Source organism: Aspergillus nidulans, chromosome II (genome assembly GCF_000011425.1).
Source record: "Aspergillus nidulans FGSC A4 chromosome II".
NCBI lineage: Eukaryota > Fungi > Ascomycota > Eurotiomycetes > Eurotiales > Aspergillaceae > Aspergillus > Aspergillus nidulans.
The window spans coordinates 950823-966763 of NC_066258.1; the positions used below are offsets into that span (position 1 = coordinate 950823).

The window sequence follows — 15941 nt, forward strand, 5'->3', positions numbered from 1 at the left end:
AGCTGAGGGGCTGGCAACAGGATGACCTGGACACGAGCGAGGCTGGCAAACGTTCAACATGGCCCGCTCTATTTCTCCCAAGAATAAAGTACTGTCGCAGCTCAATCAGCACTAACATCGCCTCTTGCGTCATATAAGCCGGTAACCCATTTAGATTCCTACACCCAATAAAGGCGTAAGCCTGGCCACATCAGCTAACCACCACGCCCTCTATGAAATGGTACTACAGTGAATCCTAATCCTGGTGCGCATGTTCCCAGCGGTCCTCTTCTGTCGCAATGAAGGCTCCAAAAGTGTTATGGGTCCTTTGCCTATACAAGGACCTTAGACCTTAGTGACTCGGCCAAGGCCTGCGCTGTCCTGAACGCGGTGAGCCACCTACAAGACTTCCTCACAACAACAATCCTTCTTTCTCATTTCTTCTTTAGCGATTCCTTCTTGTACGTACGGCACGTCTAGATAGGAAGATCCATCTAAATACGTCCCTTAACAGATCTGCTTATTATAACTACAGAGAACCATAGTACTCTCTGCATCCTGGTAATATTCTTGAATATATTCCTAATCACTTTGTTAGTGGTTATCAAGCAATTACCAACCAGTTCCATAGTGCTTACTTTCAGACTCTTATCAGTATTTTTCAAGAAGATCAGACCATTAATATCCTGCCCATTGGGATATAATAAAAGGCGTTGCTTTTAAATAATTGCGGCAATTCAATCCTTATTACAGAAGCTTGAATAGATCTCTGCTAATATAGAATAGACTTGTTAAACCACGGGTTGGGGCGGGTTTTCAGGCCTAGCTGATCCGCCCACGCGGGTTTTGGGGTGGGTTACCTTCACAGTAAACCGCCCATGGGTTTAGCAAATAATTCTAACCCAACCTAAATAACCCAAAATAACCCAGTAATGCATATCATTACTCTAATAGATAATAATCTACATAGTTAATAAAATACTGTATTTAAATACTGTATTATAACTATCTAAGTAAGAAAATATAATCTAAATACAGTAATATACCTATTTAGATATCTTGGCAACCCAGCAGGTTGCTCCGCCGGGCTTTGGGGCAGCCAAAAATATCTAAAACCTAATAGATAATTAGAAGGTCTAACCCAACCCATTTCTTGGCGGGTCGGGGCGGGTTGGGGCGGGTTTCGTGGGTTGGGTTTAACAAGTCTAGTAATAGACTGCTAACTTCTTAGAATGTTACCGGCACCTTTAGTCCATATATTAGGTGTATTAATGATACAACTAATAATCTGACTAAATATTACTGTAGAGCTATTCAAGGCTATGCAGTGCTTGATCTTCAGTTCTTAGAGGATCTTTTTAATAAAGATATTCTACCAGCAGCTGAGGAATGTGGTGTCTTTGAACTATTATCTGTAGCGGGCCCTGCCCGGAAGTAGTGCTCGAGGCCGTCGACGGCCACTCGCTTCACGTGACCTTTCCGTCACATGACCCATCGGTAAGCTGGCGCATATCTAGATGTTTCTATCCTGTTGATCTTGTTTCTTCTCTTTTCTTCTTTCTTTAGCGTGTTCTTCTGTGATGATCCTACCTGTAGGATAATTAATGGCATTAGCCCGTAACATTAGAACACGCTCACAACCACTACTACAACAAGACGTCGGACAGCGGACATTGGACAACAGACATTGGACAACGGACATTGGACAACGGACACTGGACAACGGACATTGGACAACGGACATTGGACAATGGACATTGGATAACGGACATTGGGCAGTGGACATTGGAAACAGACATTAGTAACGGACATTGGTAACGGACATCGGAAGACGGAGACTGGAGAGTGACTTTTGGACAACGGTTTGAACAACCAGTCGGACAATACGGACAGCGAACGTGACACCGGACGCGACACTTATACCGAAGTGTATGTGGACATGGCCAATAACAACAAAGGTGGTAATATTGGCAGCAGCCTGGATATGCGGTCTATGTTCCAGCAGTTCTATAAACAGTTAGAACAGACCTGTGTGGCAGAGCATCAACAGATAGAACAGTAGATAACCTAATATATACAAGGGCAACAGCAAATATAATAGCAGGTATAACAGCTAATAGAGCATCTTATATAACAACAAACCTCAGCAATGCAGCAAACATCTACTGCTACTAGTAAAGGTATTCATACACCAAACAGTCCCATGTTACCTAAGAATTGAGAATAGGAACAACCCAGGCATAGTCTGGGCGACCTACCTGTATATAACAGGAGGGAACTAGAGAAGTATACTTATTTTAGGAGGCTTCTGGGAGCAAAATTGCAAATTAATAGAAGGGCTATAGGATCTCCCTATAGTTGTATATAGTATGCTTTTGGGCGCCTTGCAGGCCTTACAGCAGATACTATGTTACCTTGGATAGATATACATGCTATACCAACAGCCACGGAGGAAATACTTAGGCAAATATTAACTTATATAGACGCAATATTTGAAGATAAGAACTGGACTGAGAGAGCCCTATGCAAGCTTAGTACCCTTAAACAGGGTAATTACCTATTTTAAGATATGTTAGCAGAGTTTAATCAACTCCTGATAGAGGCAGGAGGCCACAGCTGGGGCAATGTTGTTAAGAAGAACTACCTAGACAATGCCTTGAATAGGGAAATACAGGACTAAATTGTGACTATTACTAAAGAAGATGGTTTTATAAATTATTGCAATCAGCTCCTATAAATTGCAGATTAGCTAGAAGAGAATTATCAACTTAATTAACAGCTTAACTGGCATACTAGGGATAAGTACAGTAATAATATCAGCAGTTCTGCCACCTTGCAACCCAAAGTCCTAACAGTAATAGTTATACAAGCAATGCCAACCAGCACTTCCAGAGATATAATAGACTAGGAGCCAATCCCTGTACTGGCCTGCAACTAATAATAACAAGCTAAATAGGTTAATAAGGCTGAGTTAGACAAGCAAAGACAGGATAGCAGGTATTTACAGTATAGCACAACTAGGCATCAAGTCTGAAACTGTTAATATACTCCTGCTATACCTCTGCTATTATACCAACTAATATTACAGACAGTTATACCAATGCTTGAGGATAAATCTATAGCCAATGATAAGGATACCTATAGTAAACAGGGAAACAACCAGTCCTTGTAAAAAGTCCCTTACAAGGGCCAGTTAAACAGTTGATAGGGCGGCCTATTAAGTACTCAGATAAGTGTGACTTAATGACAGGGTTCCAATGCTTTCAACAAGCTGTAGGGTTTAATAACCCTAAATTTACTGTATCTGCAATTATAAACAACTTATACTCAGGAAAAGCCCTTGTAGATACTGGTTATATATTATATATAATTATATCAAAGTACTTGGTTTACAAACTTCAACTAGAATAGCAAAGGATTATACCAATACAGCTGGAGAATTATAGTAGTATAAATAGTAATACTGTACAGGAGATCACCTGGTTTGCATTAGATATTGGGGGGAGTTATCAACCAGTTGTATATGCCTATGTTGTTCTACAACTAGGAGATAATGTTGATCTTGTTGTCAGCATACCCTGGCTTGAATACCAGAGGATTATGGTAGAGCCTAAAGGCCCCTAGCTGCGCCTTCCTGATGGTGGAACTGTGAAAAGGACAGAGGACAAACCATATCTTGATATTAGAAGAATCAGTGCTACTAGGTTTGCAGCATGGTAGAGAAAAGGCTGACAGGATAAAGCTATACAGGTCTTTGCAGTCTTAATAAGGGATATTGAGAAGGCATTACAAGTAAAGAAGTATACTGATCCCTGTGCAAAGCTACCCAAGCATTACTATGACTACCTTGACATCTTTAGTTGTGAATAATCCAATAAGCTGCCACTATATTGTCCAGATATTGATTATAAGATTGAACTCAAAACTGCAGACAGCAAGAAGGCAGAACCCCTATGGGGACCTCTTTACAACATGTCACGTGCAGAGCTGTTAGTTCTCTGCAAGACTCTTACAGAGCTGCTTGAAAAGAACTTTATTTATATTAGCAAGTTGTCAGCTGCAGCCCTAGTCCTCTTTACTTGCAAACCTGGCAGCAGCCTTAGGTTCTGTATTAATTATTAAGTATTAAATATGATCACTAAGAAAGACTGATACCTATTACTATTAATCAATGAAACCCTTGAACAGATATCACATGCCAAATAGTTTACAAAGCTTGATATTATTATAGTCTTCTATAAAATCTGAATTGTACCAGGGCATGAGTAGATGACTGTATTCAGAACTTGATTTGGCCTGTTTAAATGGCTTGTTATGCCTTTTAGTTTGGCTAATACCCCAAGCACCTTCCAATAGTATATCAACTGGATGTTACAAGACTTCCTTGACAAGTTCACATTGGCATACTTGGACAATATACTTATCTTTACTGATGGATCCCTATATTAATATAGGGAACATGTATACTGAGTACTAGCCTGACTACAGGAAGCTGGCTTGCAGATAGATATCAACAAGTACAAGTTTGAAACTAAAAGTACTAAGTATCTGGGATTTATTATTGAAGCAGGCAAAGGAATACAGATAGATCCAGAGAAGGTCAAGGCCATTGTTGATTGGCAAACCCCTATATTAACCTATGGAGTATAGTTATTCCTAGGGTTTGTAAACTTCTACTAACACTTTATATAAGGATTTTCTGATTTAATATATCCCTTAGTGGCCCTAATACAGCAGGGTATACTATTTAACTGGACCAACAGGTACATGCAAGTATTTGAGCAGTTAAAGCAAATATTTACCACTGCACCAGTACTAATGCAGTTTGACCCTGATCAAGAAATAGTTGTTAAAACAGATACTTTAAACTGGGCTACTGGTGGAGTGCTCTTACAGTATAATAATAATAGCTTACTATGACCTTGTACCTACTTCTCCAAGAAGAACTCACCAGTAGAATGTAACTATGAGATCTATAACAAGGAGCTACTGGCCATTATTAATACTTTAAAGGAATAAAAGGTAGAACTTATTAGACTAAAGGAATTCCTTATTATTACAGACTATCAGAATTTGCATTACTTTATGATAATACAACAGTTAAATAAACAACAAATGTATTGGGCAGATATCCTAAGCTGCTTTAACTACAAATTATATTACTGACCTGGAAAACTAGCCGGCCGACCTGATGCCCTATCCTGCCATGAACAAGACATGTCTACAGGTGCTGATGATGACTGACTGAAGTTAAGGGAGTATTGGCTGTTTGACCCTGATACTACCTTTGATAACCTACAGAAAGCTGCACATTTCTATCAGACATTCACCTCCCCAGCTCAGATTACAGCAGCTGATAATCTACGCAAGCTTCCCCTTGAGGAGCATTGGGCGTACGCTGAACAGCATGACAAACAGTTAATGGAGGCAAAAGCTGCTGTGGAAAATGGTGCTGCAAAGTTCCTGAGCAATCTACAGCTGCGCCTTTTAATATCAGAATACTTAATATTACCTAATAGATAATTACTCTTCTGGGGAAGATGCTGGGTCCTGAATTTAGAGTCCCTCTAGACACATTTAATACAGGAGATATATAATTCTATACTTACTGGTCACCCCGGACAAAACACAATATATTCTATCATAGCACGCAACTTCTATTGGCCTGAAATCTCTGCAGACATTCAGCAGTTTGTACACAACTATGATAAGTATGGAGCAAATCAAGTATGGCGAGACTGCTGGCAGGGCTTGCTGAAGCTACTCCCTATTCTAGATAGAAAATAGCAGGAGATATCTATTAACTTTATTACAGGCCTACCAAACTCAGCTGGTTGTGAAGATCTTATGGTTATTGGTGACAGACTAGGAAAGGGTGTGATACTAGTTCCATATAAGAAGACAGATGCTGCTACCATTATTTAACTACTGATCTAATATTTTATTAGCTACTATGGCATCCTAAGTGCTATTATATCTAACTATAGGCCTTAATTTGTCAGCAGCCTCTGGAAATGATTCTGCAAGCTATTGCAGATTAAGCAACAACTTTCAACTGCCTTCTATCTACAGACTGACAGCCAGATAGAGCAAATAAATACTACTATTAAACTTTACCTATACAACTTTTGCAACCATGCATAATCTAACTGGGTGTTATTGCTCCCCATGGTGTAACTAGCTATTAATAGCAGAGATGCAGCTAGTACTGGTGTTAGTCTGTTCTTCCTTAACCATAGATATGACCTTGAACTATTGGACATTGAAGGACTAGATACAGGCTTCAACCCTGAGGACACGGCCTGAATACCTAAGAAAAGAGCTGAATAGATCATTACCAAGATATATAGAGCCCTTGAAATTGCCTAGTCAGAATTAGCCGCAGCTCAGCAGAAATACAAGGAATATACTAATACTCATCAGGACGCCGCCCCTCAGTATAAAGTTGGTAATAAGGTCTGGCTTGACCTGTATAATATCTAGATAGACTATCCTAGCAAGAAGCTTGATACACAGCATGCTAAGTTTACTATTCTTGAGAAAATTAGGTCTTATGTCTACTAGTTGGATACCCCTGCAGGGATCTATAATATCTTCTATGTATCCCTACTGCACCCTGCTGCTAATGACCTGTTTCCTAGTCAGCAGAATAATGACTATCAACCACCACCAGTTCTTGTTGACGGCGAAACAGAATATCAGGTGGAGGAGATCCTTGACGAACGCATATGACGAGTTGGACGAGGCCAACGGAGGGAGTTTCTTGTTAAATGGACTGGATATCAGCGTCCTACATGGGAACCAGCCCAGAACCTTGAAGACTCAGCAGCGTTAGACAAGTGGGAAGCCCGCAGCGATCACCAGCGGCCCGTCCCAACTACACCATCTCAACGTCGGAAGAAGGGGGGGAGTAATGTAGCGGGCCCTGCCCGGAAGTAGTGCTCGAGGCCGTCGACGGCCACTCGCTTCACGTGACCTTTCCGTCACATGACCCATCGGTAAGCTGGCGCATATCTAGATGTTTCTATCCTGTTGATCTTGTTTCTTCTCTTTTCTTCTTTCTTTAGCGTGTTCTTCTGTGATGATCCTACCTGTAGGATAATTAATGGCATTAGCCCGTAACATTATCAAGTTGAAGGAAGTATTATGGTCAGTACTTGACAAGTACTCGCCAAGTACTTACCAAGCAGTTCCTAACCACCCTATATAGATCGCGATCATCCACAGGGACCCGGTTGATTGATATATCTACCCTGTAATGTTATTTTTAATACTATGGTTCTAGTTGATATTAAGCAATGCCTATATATTATATTCACATCTCATAGAGTTCATAAGTATCTACTACCACCGCCAACTAAAGCTCCAGAGCATATTCTTCAAGAAATCAAGGATCTAATTTTACAGATACAAGACCCGAGTCTGACTACAGGTAAGTACTACACAACCAACTATGAACCACTTGCTAATCAGTTAAAGCACAATTTCTTCAAACCCCTCAGCTTGAGGTATTTTGCCAGTAATATAATGCTTCTATATTAGACTTGTTAAACCCAACCCACGAAACCCGCCCCAACCCGCCCCGACCCGCCAAGAAATAGGTTGGGTTAGACCTTCTAATTATCTATTGGGTTTTGGATATTTTTGGCTGCCCCAAAGCCCGGCGGAGCAACCCGCTGGGTTGCCAAGATATCTGAATAGGTATATTACTGTATTTAGATTATATTTTCTTACTTAGATAATTATAATACAGTATTTAAATACAGTATTTTATTAACTATGTAGATTATTGTCTATTAGAGTAATGATATGCATTACTGGGTTATTTTGGGTTATTTAGGTTGGGTTAGAATTATTTGCTAAACCCATGGGCGGTTTACTGTGAAGGTAACCCACCCCAAAACCCGCGTGGGCGGATCAGCTAGGCCTGAAAACCCGCCCCAACCCGTGGTTTAACAAGTCTATCTATTACTAAGTACTTAGTAGTTCTACCTACCATAAAATTATATCGCCTAAAAACTGGTTTGCAATGTGGTAGTTGATTAATACAAGCATGGCCTTTCTTAAAGAATGAGACCTTTGAGCGGTAATAGCTTCAATCACTTAGTAAGTACTCTTCAATTAGTTAAGTGTCCCATACCTATATGTATTGCGCTTGCCTAGATCTTCCTCAAGTACTTGAATATTGCTTCGATACTTCTGAATCTCTTGCCAGATACTCTCATCTACAGATACAGAAGTATAATGATAGGATTGAAGCTTCTGATTTAGGTATTCACAGCAGTAGACTCCAGAGCATCTCCAAGTCTATTTTCTAACTTCGCAATTCAGAAAAGGGCAGTAAATTGGTCGCTTCTGGGAATACTGCTGAGACTTGGCATATTGAACCTAAACTGGTTAGTAAGTGGTTAGGAGTTATTTTAGTTACTTATATCATGTACTATCTGTTCTATCTCTGCCTGTGACTGCATGCCTGCTGGGATAATATATATATAGCCATGTATATAGCTTTCAGGATATTCAGGGAGATCATTGATATACTCTAAATAAAGGGTGGTAAGAGATTTGCCCTTTGCTTGGGTGAGTAGAATTGGAATAGTATCTTCCTTACACCAAGTAGTTAGTAGCTGCTTGAAAAGTACTTAGTATCTGTGACTTCCAGCCCACCCACACCGCTTCCCGCTGTGGGTGAGCCACACCGTAATTTCCAACCACACCGTAATTACCAATTTTCTATATTTGAAGCTATTCTCAATGCATTGGCTGGCTATCTAAGAAAAAAACCTCACCATTCTCCTCCGCTGCCTTTACTGATTCTTCTGATACCTTATTTTCCTGTATAGATGCTGGTGGTGGTTTCTTACCATGCACCTTCTTCCACTGTCTTTATAACTTCTTCTCCTCTGCAACAGCCTCCTTAGCCTTCCTTGCTGCAATTAATCAGTTTGCATCACATACTTTTAGTATGCTATCATGACTGAGTAGCTTAACTTGTTACTTAGTTAGTTGGCACTGTAGGGGAGCTTGTGCAGTCCTGATTTGACTGATTGTTTTATTTGCCATAGTAAGGTTCTCAGCAGCAATTCAATTATGTTCAAATATCTGTTGAAGGTTCTGTTGTAACTTTGGTGTGAGAAGATCTGCATGTTTAGATAACTTTGCCTAGTTCTTCTCAAGATCCTGAATTGTCCTTGGAGGTGAAATTTCAATGCTGGATGATAATATAGCTGTTGGTGGCGGAGAGGGTGTTGACAAATCAGGCATGTATATATCTGGGATTTGTTCCCATGCTTGGATAGTAAGATTGTCAACAATCTTACTTCTATTAACTGGCCAGATGCCATGATCTTTGAATACTCTACGGATAGTTTGTTGGTTAAAGGCTTTCTCCCGTACTGGACTGATCACTTGTAGGAACTCTGACTTCCCTACTGGCTCACCGGCCCAGTAAGATAGATCATTATTAATATATTAGAAGTGTTGTTTATAACTTAGGAACAGCTTCCCATCCAATAGCTGACAGAGATAAGTTGTAGGAGGAAGGAATCCAAAAGGTATAATACCATTGTCTTCGCATCTTTGCAAGAATTCAACAGTGAGGTGTGAGCCATGGCCGTTAAATATAAGGATCCATTTCTCCCCCCTCTTTGTATGCTTATTTGTTGCCTTAATAAAACATTGAAGCCACTAAAGGGCTAGTTCATCTAAAACCCAGCTATTAGGTAAAGTAGCTATTACTGTATATAGTGGTAAAGCCTCACTCTTGTTAAACCAAGATTCCATGAAGATGCCACCACCTTTGAAGATAAAGAATAGGTCTATTACCCAGCTATCTGCAGATATGCATTTAATAGCTGTGATATTCTTACCCTTCTCAGATTCAGCAAGATCAGGAGTACCTTTTAAACCAATTACTTTCCTTGGTTTACCTTCACCAGGCTGGAAGCCACACCCATCAAAGTTATATACCAGCCAGGCTGGTGTATCTTTGACCACATTTGCTAGCTGATTATACCAGTGTGCCAGCAACCCTGCATCCTCAGCCTGGATATACTTTGATTCCTTTGTCTCTTGCTTCACTGGGCCAAGTTTGAGGTGGCCTGGAAGCCATCTTTCAAAGTAATATGCCCATATCTTGCTAACCAGTTGGTCAGGCTTACCAGCGCACTTAAGTGCCCGATTCGCCCATTCTTCTAGTATCCTAGGCATCACTGGCATGTTGATATCACGCATAAAGGCTATCCAGCATATCAGGGCTTCCTCCTGATACCTATCAAGTGCCTTATTAACTGGCTTCCGGGCCGTACAAGGCTGGCTGCCCTTCCTAACGCGGTTTCGTAGTGTCCGACGCGGAACGCCATATTCACGCGCGATCAAGGCAATATTGGGTTTTTCTTTGGCTTGGGCGGCTTCGCAGGCCTCAACCATGCAGGATTCATCAAAATTAGAGGTTTCCGGCATGTTGGGTGAATGAAATGTATGGAATAGTAAAACTATAGAAAATTGGCAATTACGGTGTGGTTGGAAATTACGGTGTGGCTCACCCACAGCGGGAAGCGGTGTGGGTGGAGCTGTAAGTCACAGATGTACCTACTTCTTCTGGTTCCGCGTCTCGCGAGAAACTTCCAATATTTTCATCATCTTCATCTTCAATATTAAGAGTTGACAGACTGTCAGATTCCATAATGATATATGACCCTCAAGCACTTAGCAAGTACTTGATGTTGTGTCAGGCTTGGGGGAAAAAAGAAAGGAGAAATTACTCGATTCAAGCGATTTCAGTAATTTTTTTAAGTGGGTCAGTTGAGCTGTCAGTGCTTAATGTGGATTATTGGGGTGGTTATGTAATCAATATCCGTAGTTAACGATTTCATTGAAGGTCTTAATCTCCTAACTATGATCTGTATAGGCAATTTATATCTTTTCCAAGGCTTTAAAAAAGAAGGTTCTTGCTTATACAGGAGATATCCTTGCCATATAAACAGTATAAGGCATTAAATAGATATCCCTGCCATACAAATAGTATAAAGTATTAAATAGACAGGCAAATGAATGAGGTGCTGAATATTGATTAGTAAGGAGGAATCTCCTCTAGTTGACATACCCCCTCAGTACATTGAGAGTCCTTCAGTTTCCTTCTTGGGATTAGATGAGGTCTTTCATATCTACTAGGTTAAGCATCCTGACAAATTCTTAGTATTTTTGGATTATAAGGCTCTTAGTAAGGCTATCCACAATCATCTGGTTAGTAGATATCTATTTAATATAGAGTCAGCCTTCCTGAACCTCTTGACAAAGCCAGGATCTATATATATTAACATGACAGAGCTTAGATTATTGCTTGATATTTTTAGAGGTAAGCAAGTTAATAGTCTGTTGGTTGTCACAGTATACTGCTATCTAATATTATAGATCAAAACCTATGGTTCTGAATACCCTTTTCTACCAGTATATTGCCTTTGCTGTATTAGATAAAGCTAGATATTTAGCTTTAGTTATTGAAGTTGTGACTGTGTGTTGTTTTCTAGATTTCTATTTAATCAGGCTATTATATAGCTTGCAAAGGTATCCTGCAGAGCTTTGCTGGTCAGGTTAGTCAGTAAATACTGTATTAGAGGCTAATATAACAACTTCCTTGCTGGTATTGTTGCCTGAGTATTTGATTGCTAGAAAATATATTATATATAGGTATATAATAACCCTGTTTGCAGCCTGAATATAGTCTAGTAAAGGATTTGTTAAGGCTTCAGATAAATAGCTAATAGTATATATAATATCTGCTTGTGTTAGAACTGCAGGGTACTGTATAGAGCTAATTTTTATTTAATATTCTTTGATCTGAGCTTCCATTGCTTGGTGTTTATTTGGAGAGAGGTTATATAAGCTTGCTAATAGCATTTCTGGCCATTTTGCAAGGCTGTTTAGGTAAAAATATGCTGCAAGATGCTTAATATAGGAGTCCTGGCAGAGCCAGAGCTTCTTGTTAGGCCTATCTCTGAGTACTCTTACCCCTAAGAACTATCCTACTTCTTCTATATGCTGAAGCTTATATTGCTTTGCCAGTTTATCTTTGAAGTACTTAGCTGCCTCTCTGGCTGCTGGTGTTGGTAGGTTAATAATAATAATATTATCAATATATACCAGAATAATTATATACTTATTTGAAAAGAGGCATTCTTCTTCCAGAACTAGTAGAAGTCTAAACTTTATAAGTATTATTTTTGTTAAGGGACGTATTTAGATGGATCTTCCTATCTAGACGTGCCGTACGTACAAGAAGGAATCGCTAAAGAAGAAATGAGAAAGAAGGATTGTTGTTGCAAGGAAGTCTATGTAGGTGGCTCACCGCCTTCAGGACAGCGCAGGCCTTGGCCGATGTCACTAAGGTCTAAGGTCCTTGTATAGGCAAAGGACCCATAACAATTTTCAGGTCATGCTGCCAAAGCTGTCCAGACTTCCTGAGCCTATATAGTACTTTTCTAACCTTCTATATTTTTCCAGATACTTTGAAGCCATCTGGTATTTGTATATAGATAGGCATATCAAGTAAGAAATTAAGGTATATATTAATAATATCTTTCTAGTCTGTATCCAGGTCAAAGGCTGCTATCAAAGCCATGACTACTCTAAATATTCTTGCTAAAGTAGTTATGGCATAGTTATTAGCAGTATAATCCTTTTCAAGATCTCCCCTCACACAGATACATACCTTTGCCTTTGTAAAGTAACTATCCTTGTTAAACTTGTATATAAATACCTATTTAAGTAGCAGGATCTGCTTCCCTGCTGCCTCCTACTTGTTTAATAGGTATAAATACTTCTTTTATTTCTAATCCTCTAATTTCTAGGTGTGCTGCATGTTATAAATTCATTCTTTAGCAGATATTATAGTAAATTAAACCAGTTCTTCAGTAGTTCAGGAAGCTTGCTGCAATACTATTATTTCTTACTCTTTTCTACAGTATTTAGTGCTATAGCAAATACATATTTAACCCTTTCTGGCTCTTTAATAAATGTTATGGGTCCTTTGCCTATACAAGGACCTTAGACCTTAGTGACTCGGCCAAGGCCTGCGCTGTCCTGAAGGCGGTGAGCCACCTACAAGACTTCCTTGCAACAACAATCCTTCTTTCTCATTTCTTCTTTAGCGATTCCTTCTTGTACGTACGGCACGTCTAGATAGGAAGATCCATCTAAATACGTCCCTTAACAATAAATGGTGCTTTAACAGCTGTATAGGCCTGGTAATCTGCTTAATCTTTTCAAGGATAAGTCTGCTATCTTTCTTCTATTATATTAGCTATATTAAGCCTGTCCAGATACTGTCTTCCTAATCTCCTACCCCCTATGATCTTGATAAGGCTTGCAAATCAAGATTATCTATACCCTCTAAGGTATCAGGGAGATTTACAGTCTCTCTGCTTGCCTGATTCTGATCTTCTTAGAGTAATTCAAGGAGATATCAGCTTAGTAAGTCCTCTCTTTCTTGTTCTGCAGATTCTGACTATTCTTCTGCTTCTGTAAAGGCTCCTGGCATCTAATTCAAGCCAGAATTGCCTGAGTTCAGTGTTCTATCAGGTGTAGGTAATAGCAGAGGCAAAGATGGTATAGTTTTTCTGGCAGAATATCTATATTTCTCTGCATCTTCCTTTTGTGGTTCCTCAATACCAGCTTCTTCTATCTCAGTTAATTTTTTGTCATTTCTAATACTCTGCTTATTAGGAGATTCTGCTTGTATTATACTAGGTATTATATATTCAGGGAGCTTGATATCTATATTAATTACTTCCACTGTTAGCCCTGCCAGGTAATATCTATATCTCTACTGGTAGTATAGGTAAGCTAATACTTAACTCATCCTCTACAAAAGGATCTGATAGATTGTATAGCCTTGTTTTATTAAACTTAATATCTCTTGCTGTCTCAACTCGCTGCTTCTTCAGGTTCTATATAAACTATATATTGGAGGCTATATAGCCTACTAGAATACCTTGGTAAGCTCTTGGAGCTATTTTTACACCTTTTTCTTACTACTGACATGTATAAGATATACAACTAATTAGGTAGAAATTGGCTAGATTTGGTTTTTTTCCTGTGAGTATCTCCCATGGTATTTTCTATCCTATTACTCTTGTAGGTGTTCTGTTAATAATGTTTATAACTAAAGTAATAATCCAGGGCCAAAGGTCTTGCAGTAAGCAGGCACCTATTAGAACCTACCTTGTCTTTATAATAAGAAGATATCCTGATTATTCTGCAGCTCTATTCTAATTTAGTATTGTAACTATCTAAGTACTAGTAAGCAATGCCTTCTGCTGCTTCAAATATTATAATCTAATACCCTAGTATTTTCTTATTATTACTTTTCAGATATTTGATAGTGAGGCTGAAAAGATTCTTCATCTAGTTTATAAATTTCTGTACAGTGTTGACATATTTGCTCTTTTATTGGTAGGTAAAGACAAAATATATTCTTGTGGCTTTATTATAGAAATAGGTAATCTATTTATCCCTGTTCAGACTAGGTTGTATTTTTGATAAGATCAAAGTATACTTACTCTAGCAGAGTAGTAGTAGTTATTATTGGTCTCTGAGAGATTTGCTGAGGCATATTTGCCAACTTGTAATCTTTACATGGTTGCTTAGAATCATGGTTTATATCTAGATTATTAATCTTGATACCTGTAACTGCTTCAGGAAGATGCTGCAGAGTATTAATATAAGTATAAGCCATCCTTTAATACTAAATATCTATATTTCCTTTCAGAAGTAGTAGTTTTGCTGATTGTTAATTATCTATAGTTATAAAAGTATATATATTATTGCTTTGTTGCTCTATAACCCAGAGACCTAATAGGTAATCTCTGATCTTGAAGATGATATTATTTTCTTTCTTGATAATATTATTGTTAAAATCCTAGCTATATCCAGCTTGTTTAAGTCTTCTAGCTCTAATAATGCTGGTATAAAGACCTGGCACATAGGCTATATTAGTCAAGGTAATAATAATATTTCCTAATTCTCTACCATAATTTGGACAGATCTTGATGCTCCCAGTATCTTGTATCCTTATTATTGTATTACCAGCACGAAGAATTCTGGTTGCTGATAGATTATAGTTTTCAAACCTTAAGATATTATTGCAAACATGTATTGAAGCTCCAGAGTCTAGAATAAAGTAATTCTTTAATAAACTGCTAATTTCTATACTAAAAACAAGTATTATAATATAATACTCCTCTGGTTTGTTGCTTTCTTTCTACTTATTGCCCTTCGATTTTATGTGCTTATTATTTTCTATCAAGGTTTTGATCTTTCTTCCAACCTTATTATCTTTTGCAATAGCTCTGCTAATCTTGCTTTTAATCTCTTTGTTAGGTTTCTATTATTTTAGTTGTTTTGAGTGTATTATATACCAGCAACTACTGTATATATAGTTCTTTCTGTATATATATAAGCTCCAGTATCTATTGTTATTAGGTTTGCTTTGGCTATGAAGTATTGCAAATACTATTCTGGAAGTTATTATCTTAAAGCCTTTAGTATTAGCCAGGTAAGTCTGATATTGTCCTAGGAGTATATAGAAGTTCTCCCTTCTTATATATCAGGTTGTTTATCATCTCTGCCTGTCTATCTGTAAAGGAATAGGAAACTGGTAATATAGCTGCCAGAAACTATTGTTTTATATACTTGTTATTACTTTCTGGGAGATTGCAGTGTTTAATTGCTAAATAAGCATTATCAAACTTATTAAGCCATGCAGAAATCTTTCCTTGTCAAATTGATTAAGATCTGATATTATTATAGTTCTTCAAAGCTTTGAAATCTGCCTCTTAATCACTTGGGGTGTATTACTGTTTTAGTATTTACAATATTTTATATATTTCTTTATCTGCTATAAGCTCTCTTATCTATAGAGCTACTAAGCTATAAATAGCTTTATTTATTGATTAGATTATATT

At 38.4% G+C, this 15941-nt stretch overlaps 3 protein-coding genes across 3 annotated transcripts, besides 3 other annotated features; 1 reads left to right on the plus strand and 2 right to left on the minus strand.

The window, feature by feature from the left end:
• Window positions 1-15941: part of a sequence feature (contig 1.141 1061..203328(1)) that runs on past both edges of the window.
• Window positions 3307-3833, minus strand: ANIA_11591 (uncharacterized protein; the record flags this gene model as incomplete). Its single annotated transcript, XM_050611216.1, has 3 exons — window positions 3307-3328; window positions 3650-3721; window positions 3826-3833. The coding sequence occupies 3 exons, from the start codon at window positions 3831-3833 to the stop codon at window positions 3307-3309; spliced, it is 102 nt and encodes a 33-aa protein (XP_050467265.1).
• ANIA_08159 (uncharacterized protein) lies at window positions 9684-10440 on the minus strand (the record flags this gene model as incomplete). Its single annotated transcript, XM_676336.1, has 5 exons — window positions 9684-9694; window positions 9741-9812; window positions 9849-9878; window positions 9909-10079; window positions 10140-10440. 5 exons carry the CDS (start codon window positions 10438-10440, stop codon window positions 9684-9686), a joined length of 585 nt encoding a protein of 194 aa, XP_681428.1.
• On the plus strand, window positions 11299-14438 carry ANIA_08160 (uncharacterized protein; the record flags this gene model as incomplete). The annotated part of the gene is made up of 14 exons (XM_676337.1): window positions 11299-11335; window positions 11475-11491; window positions 11545-11570; window positions 12043-12086; window positions 12221-12312; window positions 12513-12538; window positions 12575-12623; window positions 12949-13139; window positions 13425-13449; window positions 13812-13816; window positions 13957-13973; window positions 14043-14073; window positions 14147-14173; window positions 14435-14438. The coding sequence occupies 14 exons, from the start codon at window positions 11299-11301 to the stop codon at window positions 14436-14438; spliced, it is 591 nt and encodes a 196-aa protein (XP_681429.1).
• Window positions 14482-14500: a sequence feature (Short protein (ANIA_11592, CBF74008.1) was converted to a misc_feature.).
• Window positions 14538-14590: a sequence feature (Short protein (ANIA_11592, CBF74008.1) was converted to a misc_feature.).